Source organism: Prionailurus viverrinus, chromosome B2 (genome assembly GCF_022837055.1).
Source record: "Prionailurus viverrinus isolate Anna chromosome B2, UM_Priviv_1.0, whole genome shotgun sequence".
Lineage (NCBI taxonomy): Eukaryota > Metazoa > Chordata > Mammalia > Carnivora > Felidae > Prionailurus > Prionailurus viverrinus.
This window is the reverse complement of record NC_062565.1, coordinates 131,846,260-131,861,581: the sequence shown is the minus strand read 5'-3', so window position 1 is coordinate 131,861,581 and position 15,322 is coordinate 131,846,260. Positions and strand designations below refer to the sequence as shown.

The window sequence follows — 15,322 nt, the reverse complement described above, 5'->3', positions numbered from 1 at the left end:
CTTAGATGTTATTTCAGCTCTAACTATAGGTATGGCACTCTTAACTGTATGAACTTCCTATTATTTTAATGCAATATTGTTCTACAGGAATGAGGTTTTGTCTGTGTGCCTGAGTTAGTATAGAAATTTCTTCATATCCCCAGGTAGTCATTGATTTCCTAGCTTTCATTAGCCAAATAACATTATTTTTGCCAGTAGCATGAAATGTTGTCTACTTATATTTTTCACTTAAGATTTGTGCATTTCTTTAATGAACTAAGACAAAAATCTTGTAAGTAAAAATGTTCTATGTAAGTGTTGTATTATGTATCATTCTCTTATTAGATCTTATTGTTTTATATCTTAACACTTTATTCTGTTGTGTGTGTGTGTGGGTGCTGATATTTATTTATTTAATTATTTAATCTATTGGAGAGAGAGAGAGAGAGAGAGAGCGTGAGCCGGGGAGAGGGGCAGAGGGAGAGAGAGAGAGAATCTTAAGCAGGCTCTATGCTCAGCATGGAGCCCAACATAGGGCTCGATCCCATGACGCTGGGATCATGACCTGAGCTGAAACCAAGAGTTGGGCGCTCAACTGACTGAGCCACCCAGGCACCCCCATATATGCTACAGATTCTATCCAGTCCCTGTTGTGAATTTGGGAGGTTGGAACCTCTCTAAGATGCCTGTGGAAGCAGGGAAGGTTTACATCCTCATGGTCATCCTTGAGTTTGCTTTCCTGCTTCTGCTCTGCTTAGCAGATGCACCTTCTTGTGGCCTTGCTTATGTTGCCCTGTTTTACATGAACTCAATGTAGGCGAGGAATCCAGTTTTTAAGTAAATTTTTCTTAGTGGACTGTCTTCTTTCTGTCCACGTAAGAAATTCATGTGTGAATGTAGTAGATAATTTTGAGGGTTGAGGAAGAAGAGAAGAGAGGGATGTTACAGGAGGGCAAACAACTTCAAAATAATATTAAAATGCTTGCCTTTAACTGCCCTTTGGTGTTCTCATGACCAGCCTGTTTTGACTATCCACTTTACCTTACGTAGCTTTCCCCTGAACTATCTCTTCTCTTTCCTCTTTCTCCATTTTACCTTTCCTTCTTAACCTTTACATCCCCCCCCCCCCCATCCTCTCCTTTAATTGCCTCTGAGTCCTCTAGTCTATGAGGCAGTTCAGCTGTCTCCCACCACTGGCCCCCAACTCAGCTATTTTCTACCATTGCGTATTGCAATCTATCAAAGGGCTCAACTGGAACAGGATCCACTCTTAAAGAGGCAATTTGCTGAACAAAAAGACTTTTTATGTTTTATTTTGTTTTACTTGTGCCATAAGAACAGAATATCAAAATGCTGAAGAGTTGGTTATGGTTATACCATGTTTGTACAACTTTATGCACCAATAACTTTTGAGGTAGTAACAGATGGGGCATGAGAGAGATTTGATTTGGGTGAATTACTAGCTAAAATTAGAGATTAATGTGTTAGGTTCAGAATTTATTTTCATGTGCTAGAAATAAAAACTTCAAAGTAGTCAAATTCTAAAGAGGATAGATTCACATAAAATAACATGTGCATAATAATTATAATTTTAATTTTAAGTAGACTACACTATCCAAATAGTTTTTGCTTATCTAATATAACTTCAAAACTTTTGACTTTGTAAAGAATAAACTTCTTTTAACCTGAACTTTCAAACTGGTAGAACTATTTGAAGTAATGTGTTATGATTTTAAATTCTGAGGTTTCTTCTCTGGTTTTTACTGGAGTGTCAGAAAGCAGGCGTCTTACTCCTTCACATTTATTCACTTTATGTTAACTTACCAAATTTGCCTTGATGAACAAATAACATGATAGCCAGATTTGGTCCCAGGAAACAGGTGTTTATTGTTCATTAAATCAATCCTTTCCCACTTTTCTGCCAATAACATATTAATTTATCCTACTTTAGTGAGCTATTTGTATGTTTACTTACACTAAATTAATGCTAATGAATAACTGGCAATGACCAGCTCCAACCTGGAAAGATAATTCACTTTTATTTTGAGGTAATTGTATATTCACATGCGATGGTTAGAAGTAATAGGGAAAGATCCCGTGTAACTTTTATTGTTTCCCTCAGTGGTAATATTTTCATTACCACAAGGATCTTCATGTTACTCTTTTATAGCCATGCCCACATTCCCCCTCCCCACCAACCTTCCAACCCTCCCCAATCCTTGGCAACCACTAATCTGTTCTCTGTTTCTATAAATGTTTTCATTTCAGGAATGTTAAATACATGAAATCCTAGAGTATGTATACCTTTTTGAGACTGGCATTTTTTCCACTTAACATAATTCTTTGGAAATTCGCCTAGGTTGTTGCACATATCAATAGATCATTCCTTTTTATGGCTAATCATGGTATACATGTATCACAAATTTGTTAAAGCATTCACACACTAAAGAACATCTGGGTTATTTCTAGGTTTTGACCATAATAAATAAAACTACTGTAAAAATTCTTCTACAGGTTTTTGTGTGAAGGAAAGTTTAGTTTCTCTGAGATAAATGCCAGGAGTACAGGTGGGTAGTATAGTACTTGCAAGTTTAATTTTTAAAAGAAATTGCCAACATTTTATCAGAGTGATTGTACCATTTTACATTCCCATTAGCAGTGTATGAGTTATCCAATTTCTCCCAGCTTTGTATATAGAAGTTGATGTCCTATTTTTTCTTTTATAAAAATATAAAAAAATTCTTATAGGTGTGTAGTGATATCTCATTGTGGCTTTAATTTGAATTTTCCTTAAGGCTAGTGATGTTGAACATCTTTTCAAGTACTTATTTGCCATCTGTATATCTTTTTTGGTGAACTGCCACTTCTTGTCTTTTCCTCATATTCTAATTAGATTGTTACTTAATTGTTGAGTTTTGAGAGTTCTCTAATATTTTAGATATTAGTCCTTTGTTGGGTATATGGTTTGCAAGTATTTTATTCTAATCTGGACTTGTCTTGTTTTTCTCTCAACAAGGTCTTTTGCAGAACAAAAGTATATAATTTTGATGAAATCAAATTTATAAATTTTTCCTTTTTGGATTGTGTTTAGTGTGAAGTCTTAGAACTCTGTCCAGCCCTAAATATTGCATTTTCCCCTAATTTTTTCTGAAAGTTTACATTTAAGTCCATGATCCATTTTGAATTAATTTTGTATCAGATGTAGAGATTGAGTTATCCAATCCATGAACATGGTATGCTTCTCCACTTATTAGATCTGCTTTGATTTCTTTTCTAACATTTTGTGGTTTTAAGCATATAAATTGTGTACATGTTTTTCTTAGATTTATACCTAAGTGCATGGTATTGTATTTAATTTTAATTGTCAAATGTTCATTGCTATTATATAGAAATAAAGTTTATTTTGCATAATTGCCTTATATCATGTGATCTTGCTAAACTCTCTTATTCTAGGAGGTTTTTTTTTTTTAATTAGTATTATTGTTTCCTTGGGGTTTTCTTCTAGACAGTTATGTCATCTGCAAATAAGGACAGTTCTTTCTTTCTTTCTTTTCTTTCTTTCTTTCTTTCTTTCTTTCTTTCTTTCTTTCTTTTTCTCTTCATGCCTATGTTGAGATTGCATAGAATTGGTATTGATTCTTCTTTAAACATTTGGTAGAATTATTGATTGAAACCACTTACTTGGGCTTTGAAACTTCTTTTTGGGGGGTTTAAATTATGCATCCAATATCGTTAAGAGTTATAGGAATATTCAAATTACCTATTTCATATTCAGTGAGTTGTGGTAATTTGTGTTTTGAGGATGGTCCAATTCATCTAAGTTGTCAAATTTATGTGTGTTTTAGTTTTTATAGTATTGTCTTACACTTTTGACGCCTGCAAAGTCTGTAGTGACATCTCTCCCTTTTCCTTTCCCTTTCCTTCCCTTCCCTTTCCTTCCTGTCCCCTTTTTCTTTTTCTTTCTTTCTTTCTTTCTTTCTTTCTTTCTTTCTTTCTTTCTTTCTTTCTCTCCCTTTTCTTTCTTTTGTAATTTGTGCCTTTTCTCACTTTTCTTTGCCAGTCTTGTTAGAGGTTTGCCATTCTTAATGATCTTTTCAACAAACCAGCTCTTTGTTTCATTGATTTTCTCTAATGTTTTTCTGTTTTTAATTTCATTGATTTCCATTCTTATCTTTATTATTTCTTTACTTCCATTTGCTTTGGATTTATTTTGCTCTTTTTTTCATAATTTCTTGAGGGGGAGCTTAGATAATTGATTTGAAACTGTTCCTATTTTTACTGTATGCATTTTCGGACTATAAATTTTCCTCACAGCACTGCTTTAGCTATGTCACACATAGTATTTTGATACATACTATTTTAATTTTCATTCATTGCAATGTATTTTTAATTCCTTTGAGATTTCCTTTTTGACCCATAGATTATTTAGAAATATGTTGATTAGTTTTCAAGTATTTGAATATTTTCCCATTATCTATTATTGATTTCCAGTTTGATTCTATTGAGGTCAGAGAAAACACTTTGTGTGATTTAATTCTAAAGTTTTGAGATTATCTTATGGTCCAGGATATGATTTAGCTTGGTATATGTTCTGTGCACACTTGAAAATGTGCATTCTGCTATTATTGTGTGGTGTGTTCTATAAATGTCAATTAAATTCCATTGGTTGATGGTGTTGTTGAGTTATTTTATTCCTTGCTGATGTTCTTCCTAGTTTTTCTATCAATTGTTGAGAGAGAGTGTTGAAATTTCCAATATAATTCCCAACTTGTCTATTCTCCATTTAATGGTCTTAGTTTTTGTTTCACATATTTTGCAACTCTATTTTTTGGTACATACACGTTAGAATTCTTATAGCTTCTTGATAGGTTGATACTTAAGATTTGTTTTTATTCATTTAAATTCAAGTTAGTTAAACAGTGTAGTATTGTTTTTTTTTAACATCAGATAATTTCCTTCTCTATCTCTAGTAATTTTCTTTGCTGTGAAGGTTCTACTTTATATAATATTAACATAATCACTTCTGCCTTCTTTTGATTAATATTTACATGGTATATCTTTTGCAACACTTTTACTTTCCATCTTGTATATAATTTGAAGTGAGTTTCTTCTAGATATCATACAATTGGTTCTTTTTTTTTAAAGTCCACTCTGCCACTCTATTTTAATTGGTGTATTTAGCCTATTTAACTTTAATGTAATTATTGGTTATGTTAGGACTTAAGTTTGTCATTTTATTTTTTTTCATTTTAGTTTTCTCTGTTTTTTTTCTCCCCATGTGTTTTTCCTACCTTTATATGCCATGTATAGTACATATTTGAACATTTTTTAGAATTTTATTTTTATTTACATACATCATACATACATAACTTATTATAGTTGATGGTGTCATTATTTTGCAAGTTTGAATAAAGTGGAGAAATCTTACCTTCCTTTTTATCCTTTTCCCCTTCTTCATAGAATTGTCTTAAATATTTCCTCTCTATACATGTAGAACCATATCAGGTAGCATTATAATTTTTGTTAGAAACTCAAGAGGAGAAGGGAAGTCTATTGTTTTTACTCCTATATTTGCTTATTCTGTTCATCCTTCCTGATGTTCAGTGATTTCTTTTCTGTTTATAGATCGTCTATTAGCCATTCTTTTGAGAAGCCTACTCACATTAGAATTGTTCTCCTAAATTGTTATGTTTCTCTGGCTACTTTCAAGATTTTTTCTTTGTTTTTAGTTTTCAGAAATTTAATTATGATATGTAGTGGCATGGATTTCTTTATTTTTCCTGTTTGGAATTTGCTTAGCTTCTTGAATCTGTAGGTTGTATTTATTGGCAAGTTTGGAAAGATTTTAGACCTTATTTTCTCAAGAATTTTTCAGCCACACACTTTCCTCTCTTTTCAGGATTCAACTGCATGAATGTTAGATGTATACAGCAATTTTATTTATTTTACAGTAGTTTTATTTATTATAGTCAAAAGCTAGAAACAACCCAGCTGTCCCACAGGTCTCTAAATCTGTTCTTTTTTTCAGTCTATTTTCTCTCTGTTGCTTTGATTGATTAATTTCTGTTGTCTTGCAGCTTGCTGATTCTTTCTTTTGTCTGCTCCATTGTGTTCTTGAGCTTATCCACTGAGGTTATTATTTCAATTGTTATATTTTTCAGTTCTAAAATTTCCATTTGGTTCTTCTTTACATCATCTATTTTGTGTGTGTGTGTGTGTGTGTGTGTGTGTGTGTGTGTGCAGAGACTTTCTAATATTTTCATTTGTTTCAAATGTGTTCTAATGGGTTGTTGAAATTTAAAATCCTTTTCAGATAATTCTCACATCTCTGTCATTTTGATGTTGGCATCTTTCAAGCATTTAAAATTTTTATTTAGCTTGAGATCTTTGTGATATTTGATGTAAGGAATGACTTTCTGTTGAAATGTGGCCATTTTGAGAATTATGTAATGTGACTCTGGATTTTATTAAAATCTTTGGGTTTAGCTGGATTCCTTTAACACTCTCCATTAGGAGGGTGGGAGTGCTGCCTTGTTACCCAGATTCCCCATCCATTGACAACTGAAGGGATTGACCTTATTATTACTGAGTATGGTGGGAGTCCCAGCTTTCTAGTGGCCTCCACTGATACCTTCTTGGTGAAAGAAATAGAAATGTTTTGTTACTTCTCCTGAAACATGTGTGTGTAAAAATGAGTATTTCCAAAAATTAATTATAGGGATGAGGTGGTTGATGTTATGTAAATAATTTTTCTTGAATATTTTAATTTATGTATATTTGAGCTCCTGAATAATTGTTTTTATTTTATTTTATTTTATTTTATTTTATTTGTAATATTTAAATTGTTGTAAGTCTACTGTACTGAACAGTGGGGGCCATAGGTATTATTCCTTTATTAAACCAAAAAGTAATACTTGTGCTCTGTGACAAATCCAGTGAATTCACAATAATTTAGAGTAAAATGGTCCTCCCCATCCCAACTCCATTCTCCAGATGTAACTACCTTTAACAGTCAGACCCAGTTTCACCCAGTTTTTAGTCTCTATTTACAGTTTTATTCATGTTTTTCCACCTCATTTACTCACTCCTGGTCTTTCTCTCCAACTTATTTCTGTACATCCTTTGTAAGCTTATCCTTCTCTATCTAGCTATCAAATGTTGGGATGCTTTCAGACTTTGTTCTAGAAACCTTTTCTTCTACATCAATATTGTTTTTCTTTGTCACTCATCTATCTCCTTGCCTCAGTTGCCACTTCGATGACTCATAAGCTTATTTTTCTAGTTCAGATCTCTGGTCTGAGTGTCAAACCAATTATGCCAACTCTGCATGTGACAGCTCCTTTTGTATCTAAATGGCACTTCAAGCCCCATACAAAAACCAGACTAGTGATCTTCCCTTCCAACCTCTTACAGATTTCACATCTTAATGAGTGGTACAACTATATATTGAGTTATATTTGCCAGAAGCCTAGAGTCATTGTTGCTTCCCTTTTTCCTTCACCTCCCATACCCAGTTAATCCACCATTCCTGTGGCTTTTCCTTCCTGAATCTGCCCACTCCTTCCCTTTTCTACCTCCAGGCTTTCATCATCTCCTGCCTGGGCTAATGAAGTCCTTTCCTAAATGGACTTTTTCTGCTTTAATCTCATTGCGTTTGAATTAATTTTTTACTCTGTAACAAGAGAGATACTTTCAAAATAAAAATTTGGTCATGTTACCAGCCTACTTAAAATGTTTCATTTTTTTTATTGCTCTTACAGTAAATACCCAAATCCTTAACATAGCATAGTGTGGATTGTGTACTTGACAATCAGTAAGTATTTGTGGAAAAATGAATAGATGAACTTACATAGTTTAGAGTGTTTGCTATTAAAATAGTATTGTTAATACATGTATCTCTATATATCATTTTTTACTCTTGTTATATTTCTATTTGATATATTTTTAGAAATGGGGCTGCTAGTATGGTTTGTTTCTCATCTATTAAGTATCAGGGGTAAAGGAGAAATTGGTGTAGTGCCTTGTAGTCATCAAGAGAAAAAGAGAAGTCTGATCTAAGAAGATCAGTGATGATTTATTAAAGGAGCTGTCTTGTACCTTCTATTGGATGGGGGGGGGGGAATTATATCCCAAAGAATTGCCCAATGACTTAAGGACTTTTTGTTTTTGACATTTTATGCCAAATAACTTTAGGTAAAATGTTTTGTAAGAGAGAGAAAAGAACAAATGAGTCAGATTTTCATATTTGTAACAAATGTGACTTATTCCTATGTTTATTTTGCTTACATGTTTTTCTTATTAAAGACAATATATGGAAACTAGGTTGTTTAAGGAAAGGCATGATTTGAAATAGGGTGGTCACATAAGAAGGGTGAATAGAAGTAATGTATGAATTGTAATTTTCATAGAAATAAAGGATCTGTTTACTAGTGTAGTAGATACTGGGCAGAATGTGATATAGACAAATAGTGTTTTCAGAGACATGTTCTTCCACCTGTCTCTTTTGGTTTACTCAATGGAAGGAAGGTGGCGGTGCTGGTGCTTGTGAAGTAGGTAGAAAACAGGATGAAGGTCCTGAACAGGGGCCTGAAAGATGGGGGACTAGGAGTATCAGTTTGCTACTGGTGCTGCATTTACTAGTTTTATGACCTTGGGCAAGGTAGCTAATCTCTATGATACTATGTGTCCCATCTGAAAATAGTACTAACCACTGATTTACATGCAAAGTAGGTTGGATGTGATCATTTGTTTTATTATTTATTAATGTATTTATTAAAAAAATTCATTTGTTTGAGATGATACTAAAATACTTTATTGCTGATTTTAGTTATGAATTTGCATACCAAAAGATAAAAAGGCTGTAAAATGACTCACAACGGGCAGTTAGGGCAGTGAGAGGTAACCATAAAAGTCTGAGAGTTAATATGCTTCTGGAAATATGCATTTATTCAAAGGGAGCACAGAACTCTGTGAAATTCATATGTAACTCTACAAATTTTTTTTCTGTTTCTCCCCTCACTGTAGCCTATTTTTGTTGATACTGAAATGTGTAGATTAAGCAGCTTTATATTTATTTTCTTCTTCCTATTAATTTTGCATCAGCTACTTTGTGGCTGTTTAAGCAAAACATTGATTTAATTTATCTGTTTGTCATTTCTTCTTGTTCCAGGCAATGGACCTCACCACGACCGTTGCTGTACTTATAATGAAAACAACTTGGTGGATGGTGTTTATTGTCTCCCAATAGGACACTGGATTGAGGCCACTGGGCACACCAATGAGATGAAGCACACAACAGACTTCTATTTTAATATTGCAGGCCACCAAGCCATGCATTATTCAAGGTAAAAATAGTGCCATGTTTATAAGCATAGAAGTAGGACGAGAGGTAGTATTAGGACAATGGAAGTGTTTACTGTGTTCAAAGCAGCAGTGTCTCCCTTTGGGGAGGCATGTGGGCCTGCAGTACTTTAAGGAGATAAATTATAGTGAATCATTGTGTGAGCTTTTCTGGTTCTAGATGTGAAGGATCCTTTTTATAGAATTCTTTTATTAATTACATAAACTGCCATCAACGTATTTTGACCAGACTGTAGTTGGCCAATCTTTGTACTTACATAGTGGATCCTAGACCAGCATGTATATCTTTTATGCTGCTGACCAACAGTGAAACAAAAACTGGTGTCTCTTTATAAAGTTTTATTCAGATAAACATGTGTAAATACAGACATAAAACTAGATCAGATGTGATCATTTGCTATACTATTTAATAATATATTTATTTTTTGTGTATGTAATTGTCAGGCCAGCAATATTTGCCGTAATAAAAATTGAAACACTAATGAGGCTGCTAACTAAAAAGTAAGGTTCAGTACACTTTCCTTCATTTTCACTCATCAGAAGTAATTATTTCCAATGATTTTATGGTTAGTTTTTCTGGAGGTTAAATCCAAGTCTTAAATAATATTCCTATCGTGTTATCAATTCATATAATGTATCAATTTAAAAATAGCTATTATTTCCTATCTGTGGCATGAGAAAGATTTAGCTCACTTCTATTTGTTCTCTTTCCCCACTGCCAATCCCTACCAGCTCATTAAAAAATTCCTTTGTTATTTGACTTCATAAAAATTCTGTTTCTCGACCCATACATTTTTGACAGTGCCTCTTGATTTCCTGCTGGATAAGTCAGGGATTTATTGTCCCCATATTTTCCTCCACATCTACTTCCGCCTGTTAACTCCTACTGTGCATTACTTTCACCTTCTCGAGGTTTATAGAATTTACACTTCATTTACTAAATATAAGTAAGTCTTTTATAGTTTGATGATTTAACGTTTATTTATTTTTGAGACAGAGAGAGACAGAGCATGAATGGGGGAGGGGCAGAGAGAGAGGGAGACACAGAATCGGAAGCAGGCTCCAGGCTCTGAGCCATCAGCCCAGAGCCCGACGCGGGGCTCGAACTCACGGACCGCGAGATCGTGACCTGAGCTGAAGTCGGATCCCCAACCGACTGAGCCACCCAGGCGCCCCTATAGTTTGATGATTTAAAAATGGAAACCAATATTCAACATTTAAAATATCATGTAAATACTATTTACTGTGGATCATGCAGTGTTTGTATCATAGACAAAGAGAGACATTCTCATCTTCTTAAAAACTATTGCTTTGGGGCTCCTGGGTGGCTCAGTGGGTTAAGCGTCCAACTTCAGCTTGGGTCATTATCTCACAGTTCATGAGTTTGAGCCCCACATTGGGCTCTGTGCTGACAGCTCAGAGCCTGGACCCTGCTTCAGATTCTGTGTCTTCCTCTCTCTGTGCCCCTCCCCTGCTCACTCTCTTCTCTCTTTCTCTCTCTCAAAAATTAATAAAAAAACATAAAAAAACTGTATTGCTTTGAATGAGAGATATAATTAATACAAACAGGGTTGTGAGTGGTAATATGAGTATAACATTTCATCATGGTATTAGGGAATTCATGTTCTTCTTGGACACGCCATTCTTTTAAATCCATGCTAGATGTTGGCCTTGCCGATGGATTGGAGGCAGAGCATGAGGAAGAGAGGAGTTAAGCATGACTTATGGCGTTATGGTCTGAAGAACTGGATTAATGGTATTGCTGTGTATTGAGATGAGGAAGACGAGATGAGAAGACTAGAGTATGGATTGAGATAACAATTCTGTTGTTGGCATATTACATTTGAAATGTGGGTTAGATTGCAGAAAGGAAATCAATTTGATATCTGGATGTTTATGGAGAGGTTGGGAGTGGACAGATAAAATTGGGGTTATCATTATCTGGGTGACTTCTAAGTAATGAGTTTAGATGGAATCATTTAGTGAATGAGTGAAATATAGCAGAGAAAAAGAAAATAAGGGAAAATAATAAGCCCGTGGATCCATATAACTTGGAGATCAAAGAGAAGAGGATCCAGAGAAGAGAACTGAAAAGAAGCATCTGTTGAGATGTTCTGACCTTTAATGAGGATGTGTTTATGAGTTATTTTTCATTTTTCCTGGACCACAATTGCTGAAGAGTCGTGTCTTAGGCTCTAGGGATTTTCTTCTACTATTTGATTATTCCTCTTCCTTCATTGTTTTTGTTGTATCATTAAAAACCTTCCCTAGATGGATTTTGGACCTCTTGGATTTATATATTTTGTTGTTTTTGTTGAATATCACATTTTCTGTTTAAATTTAACATCTCAGAACTAGATAGGAAAATTTTTTTCAATTATTGTCAAGTTAGCTAACATACAGTGTATACATTGTGCTCTTGGTTTCAGGAGCAGATTCCCGTGATTCATTGCTTACATGCAACCCTCAATGCCCATCATCCATTTTCCCCTTCCCCCTCCCCATCAACCCTCAGTTTGTTCTCTGTATTTAAGAGTCTCTTATGGTTTGCCTCCATTTCTCTCTGTTTGTAACTATTTTTTCCTTCCCTTCCCCCATGATCTTCTGTTAAGTTTCTCAGTTTCCACATATGAGTAAAAATGTATCACATCTGTCTTTCTCTGATTGACTTATTTCACTTAGCATTATACCCTCCAGTTACATCCATGTTGCTGCAAATGGCACGGTTTCATTCTTTCTCATTGCCAAGTAGTATTCCATTGTATATTTAAACCACATCTTCTTTGTCCATTCATCATTTGATGGACATTTAGGCTCTTTCCATAATTTGGCTATTGTTGAAAGTGCTGCTATAAACATTGGGGTACATGTGGCTCTATGAATCAGCACTCCTGTATCCTTTGGATAAATTCCTAGTAGTGCTATTGCTGGGTCATAGGGTAGTTCTATTTTTAATTTTTTGAAGAACCACCACACTGTTTTCCAGAGTAGCTGCACCAGTTTGCATTCCTACCAGCAGTGCAAGAGGGTTCCTGTTTCTCTACATCCTCGCCAACATCTGTTGTTTCCTGAGTTGTTAATTTTAGCCACTCTGACCAGTGTGAGGTAGTGTCTCAGGGTGGTTTTTATTTGTATTTCCCTGATGAGGAGTGATGTTGAGCATCTTTTCATATGTCTGCTGGCCGTCTGGATGTCATCTTTGAAAAAGTGGTTGTTCATGTCTTCTGCCCATTTCTTCAGTGGATTATGTTTTTCGGGTGTTGAGTTTATAAGTTCTTTATAGGTTTTGGATGCTAACTTTGTATCCGATATGCCATTTGCAAATATCGTCTCCCATTCTGTCAGTTGCCTTTTAGTTCTGTTGATTGTTTCCTTTGCAGTGCAGAAGTTTTTATCTTGATGAGGTCCCAATAGTTCATTTTTGCTTTTATTTCCCTTGTCTTTGGGGACACCTTGAGTAAGAGGTTGCTGTGGCTGAGGTCAAACGGTTGTTGTCTGTTTTCTCCTCTAGGGTTTTGATGGTTTCCTGTGTCACGTTTAGGTCTCTCATCCGTTTTGAGTTTATTTTTGTGTATGGTGTAAGAAAGTGGTCCAGTTTCATTCATCTGCATGTTGCTGTCCAGTTCTCCCAGCACCATTTACTAAAGAGACTTTTTCCCTTGGGTGCTCTTTCCTGCTTTGCCAAAGAGTAGTTAGTTAGCCATGCAATTTGTGGGTCCAATTCTGGGTTCTCTATTCTATTCCATTGGTCTATGTGTCTGTTTTTGTGCTGATACCACACTGTCTTGATGATTACAGCTTTGTCGTAGAGGATAAAGTCCGGGATTATGATGTTTCCTGATTTGTTTTTCTTTTTCAACATTACTTTGGCTATTTGGAGTCTTTGGTGGTTCCATATAAATTTTAGGATTGTTTGTTCTAGCTTTGAGAAGAATGCTCATGCAATTTTGATTGGGATTTCATTGAATGTATAGATAGCTTTGGGTAGTATTGACATTTTAACAATATTTGTTTTTCCAATCCATGAGCATGGAATGTTTTTCCATTTCTTTGTGTCTTCTTCAATTTTTTTCATAAGTTTTCAGCATTCAGATCTTTTACATCTTTGGTTAGGTTTATTTCTAGGTATTTTATGGTCTCGGTGCAATTGTAAATGGAGTCCATTTATTGATTTCTCTTTCTGTTGCTTAATTATTGGTGTTAAGAAATGCAACTGATTTCTGTACATGATTTTGTATTCTGCAGCTCTGCTGAATCCATGTATCAGTTCTAGCAGCTCATGGGAGTCTTTTGGGTTTTCCATGTAGAGTATCATGTCATCTGTAAAAAGTGAAAGTTTGATTTCTTCTTTGCCAATTCGGATTTATTTTATTTCATTTTGTTGTCTGATTGCTTTGCTGAAGCTAGGACTTCCAATACTATGTTAAACAACAGTGGTGAGAGTAGATACCCCTGTCGTGTTCCTGATCTTAGGAGGAAAGCTCTTAGTTGAGCATGATATTAACTGTGGGGTTTTCATATATGGTTTTTATGATGTTAAGGTATATTTCTTCTATCCTGACTTTCTTGAGGGTTTTTATTAAGAAAGGATGCTGTGTTTTGTCGAATGCTTTTTCTGCATCTATTGAGAGGATCATATGTTTCTATTAATGTGATGTATCACATTGATTGATTTGCAAATATTGAACCAGCCCTGCATTCCAGGAATGAATCCCACTTGATCATGGTGAGTAATTCTTTTAATATACTGTTGAATTCAGTTTGCTAGTATCTTGTTGAGAATTTTACATCTGTGTTCATCAGGGATATTGGCCTCTAATTCTCTTTTTATGTGGGGTCTTTGTCTGGTTTGGGAATCAAGGTAATGCTGGCTTCATAGAATGAGTCTAGAAGCTTTCCTTCCATTTCTATTTTTTGGAACAGCTTGAAAAGGATAGGTATTAACTCTGTTTTAAATGTCTGGTAGAATTCCCCAGGGAAGCCATCTGGTCCTGGACTCTTTGTTGGGAGATTTTTGATAACTGATTCAATTTCTTCGCTGGTTATGGGTCTGTTCAAGTTTTCTATTTCTTCCTGTTTGAGTTTTGGAAGTGTGTGCGTGCTTAGGAATTTGTCCATTTCTTTCAGGTTGTCCAGTTTGTTGGTGTATAATTTTTCATAGTATTCTCTAATTATTTTTTGTGTATCTGTGGTTTTGGTTGTGATGTCCCCTCTTTCATTTGTGATTTTATCTGTTTGGGTTCTCTTTCTTTTCTTTTTGAGACGTCTGGCTAGGAGTTTATCAATTTTATTTATTTTTTCAAAAAACCAGCTCTTAGTTTCATTGATCTGTTCTACTGTTTTATTGATTTCTATATTGTTTATTCTGCTCTAATCTTTATTATTTCTCTTCTTCACTGGCTTTGTGGTTTCTTTGCTGTTCTACTTCTAGTTCCTTTAGGTGTGCGGTTAGGTTTTGTATTTGGGATTTTTCTTGTTTCTTGAGCTAGGCCTGGATTGCAATGTATTTTCCCCTTAGGACTGCCTTTGCTTCATCTTGGATTTATATCTTATTCTGGACTTTTTAAAAATATTTTCATCTCTTGGTTTTATTGATTTAAATTTTGTAGACTTTATTTTATTTCTTCCAACTCAACTAACTTTTTTCCTTAATTTTGATAATTGTATTCTTAATTTTCATGGACTCTTATTTTGTTATTCCCTTATTGCATATTCATTTATTCTAGTTTGTGAATGGATATCTTGTTGAGTTTTTCTTATAATACTATTAAGAATGATTTGAAGTCCTCTTATCTTACTGGAATTATCTTGTTTCCTTCAGAATCAGTTGTTCTCTTCTCGTTTGACCTTTCTCTTTTTTGTCATTAGTTTTAAAACATTGTTTTTTGTTTGTTTGGTTGGTTGTTTGTTGTTGTTTTTTTTCCTGAAAGAGAGACAGAGCCCAAACCTCAGAGAGACAGAGAGAGAGGGAAACACAGAATCT

The 15,322-nt window shown here is 34.6% G+C and overlaps 1 protein-coding gene across 3 annotated transcripts in view; it reads left to right on the top strand.

Annotated features, from left to right (window-relative positions):
* Positions 1-15,322, top strand: part of EPM2A (EPM2A glucan phosphatase, laforin) — a 163,945-nt gene that overhangs the window by 86,636 nt on the left and 61,987 nt on the right. For all 3 annotated transcript variants that reach the window (XM_047858557.1, XM_047858556.1, XM_047858558.1), the window contains exon 2: positions 9,149-9,323. In XM_047858557.1, the coding sequence (XP_047714513.1) occupies positions 9,262-9,323 (62 nt within the window). In that variant the 5' untranslated portion in view covers positions 9,149-9,261. The remainder of the gene's footprint in view (positions 1-9,148; positions 9,324-15,322) is intronic.